General features: G+C 41.8%; 1 protein-coding gene across 1 annotated transcript in view; it reads left to right on the top strand.

Annotated features, from left to right (window-relative positions):
- MED23 (mediator complex subunit 23) overlaps positions 1–1,253 on the top strand; it is an 84,461-nt gene that overhangs the window by 71,713 nt on the left and 11,495 nt on the right. Inside the window, exon 24 of the mRNA XM_007947366.1 lies at positions 672–908. Coding sequence (XP_007945557.1) covers positions 672–908 — 237 coding nt within the window. The remainder of the gene's footprint in view (positions 1–671; positions 909–1,253) is intronic.

Raw genomic sequence — 1,253 nt, 5'->3', positions numbered from 1 at the left:
CGTAGGCAGCCAGTGTCGCCAGCTCCTTCCCGCGTAGGCAGCCAGTGTCGCCAGCTCCTTCCCGCGTAGGTAGCCCGTGTCGCCAGCTCCTTCCTTCGTACGCAGCCAGTGTCGCCAGCTCCTTCCTTCGTACGCAGCCAGTGTTGCCAGTTTCTTGTGCATCCTTTCTTAGATGTTCTTAGTTTTTTTTTTTAATAAGTAAAATATTCAGGTGATAACCTGTCCCTTGTATTTTCCACTTTAATAGTGTGTTGCAGTTTATTCTTTCCTATCGGTGCATAAAGAACTGCCTCATACCTACCATAATTTACATAGTCATTCCAGTTTTGACCATTTAGTCAGTTTCTATTCTTGTGCTAGTATAAACGGGGCTGCAGCAACATTTCTTGCATATATGTTATTTTTGTAATATAACTTTCCAGAAGTGGATCACTAGCTCAAAGAATATGATGAACATCCTTTTGAAGTATTAAATATAATCTGTATACATTAGTAGAAGCCTTATGCCTTGTCCTTAGGTAAAAATATTCATTATATTCAATTACCCAACATGTGTGATGGTTTTATAGTCTTCTGAGCTGTGCTTTAATAATCTTGAAAGTGGAGGATTAGTGTTTCACAATTGTCAATATTCAGATAAACATTGTGGTGATTTCTTTTCCTTGTGGTAGATCGTCCTGTGACTTACTTATATAATACGCTGCACTATTATGAAATGCACCTGAGAAATCGCACATATTTGAAACGTAAACTTGTCCATGCAATCATTGGCTCACTCAAGGATAATCGACCACAGGGCTGGTGTCTAAGTGACACTTACCTGAAGTCTGCTATGAATGCACGAGAAGACAATCCTTGGATCCCAGATGACTCCTACTACTGCAGATTGATTGGCAGACTAGTAGACAATATCCTTTATTGTGATTTTCCATGCTTACCAGAAATAATTTTGATTTTTTAAGAACGTATATTTTCTTTTCAAGGTTACAGATATATATATGTTGGTGTTAGGTGCCGTTGAGTCGTTTCCAACTCATAGCGACCCAGTGCACAGCAGAACAAAACACTGCCCGATCCCGCGCCAGCCCCACAATCCCTGCTATACTTGAGCCCGTCATCGCAGCCACCGTGTCAATCCATGTCTTTGAAGGCCTCCCCCTCTTTCGTCGACCCTCCACGCTACCAAGCATGACATCCTTCTCCAGGGAATGGTCCCTTCTGACAACATGACCAAAATAGGTGAGATGAAGTCT

Source organism: Orycteropus afer, unplaced genomic scaffold, assembly GCF_000298275.1.
Source record: "Orycteropus afer afer isolate SDZICR_OR568_19922 unplaced genomic scaffold, OryAfe1.0 scaffold00182, whole genome shotgun sequence".
Taxonomy (NCBI): domain Eukaryota; kingdom Metazoa; phylum Chordata; class Mammalia; order Tubulidentata; family Orycteropodidae; genus Orycteropus; species Orycteropus afer.
This window is presented reverse-complemented; position numbering and strand designations above follow the sequence as displayed.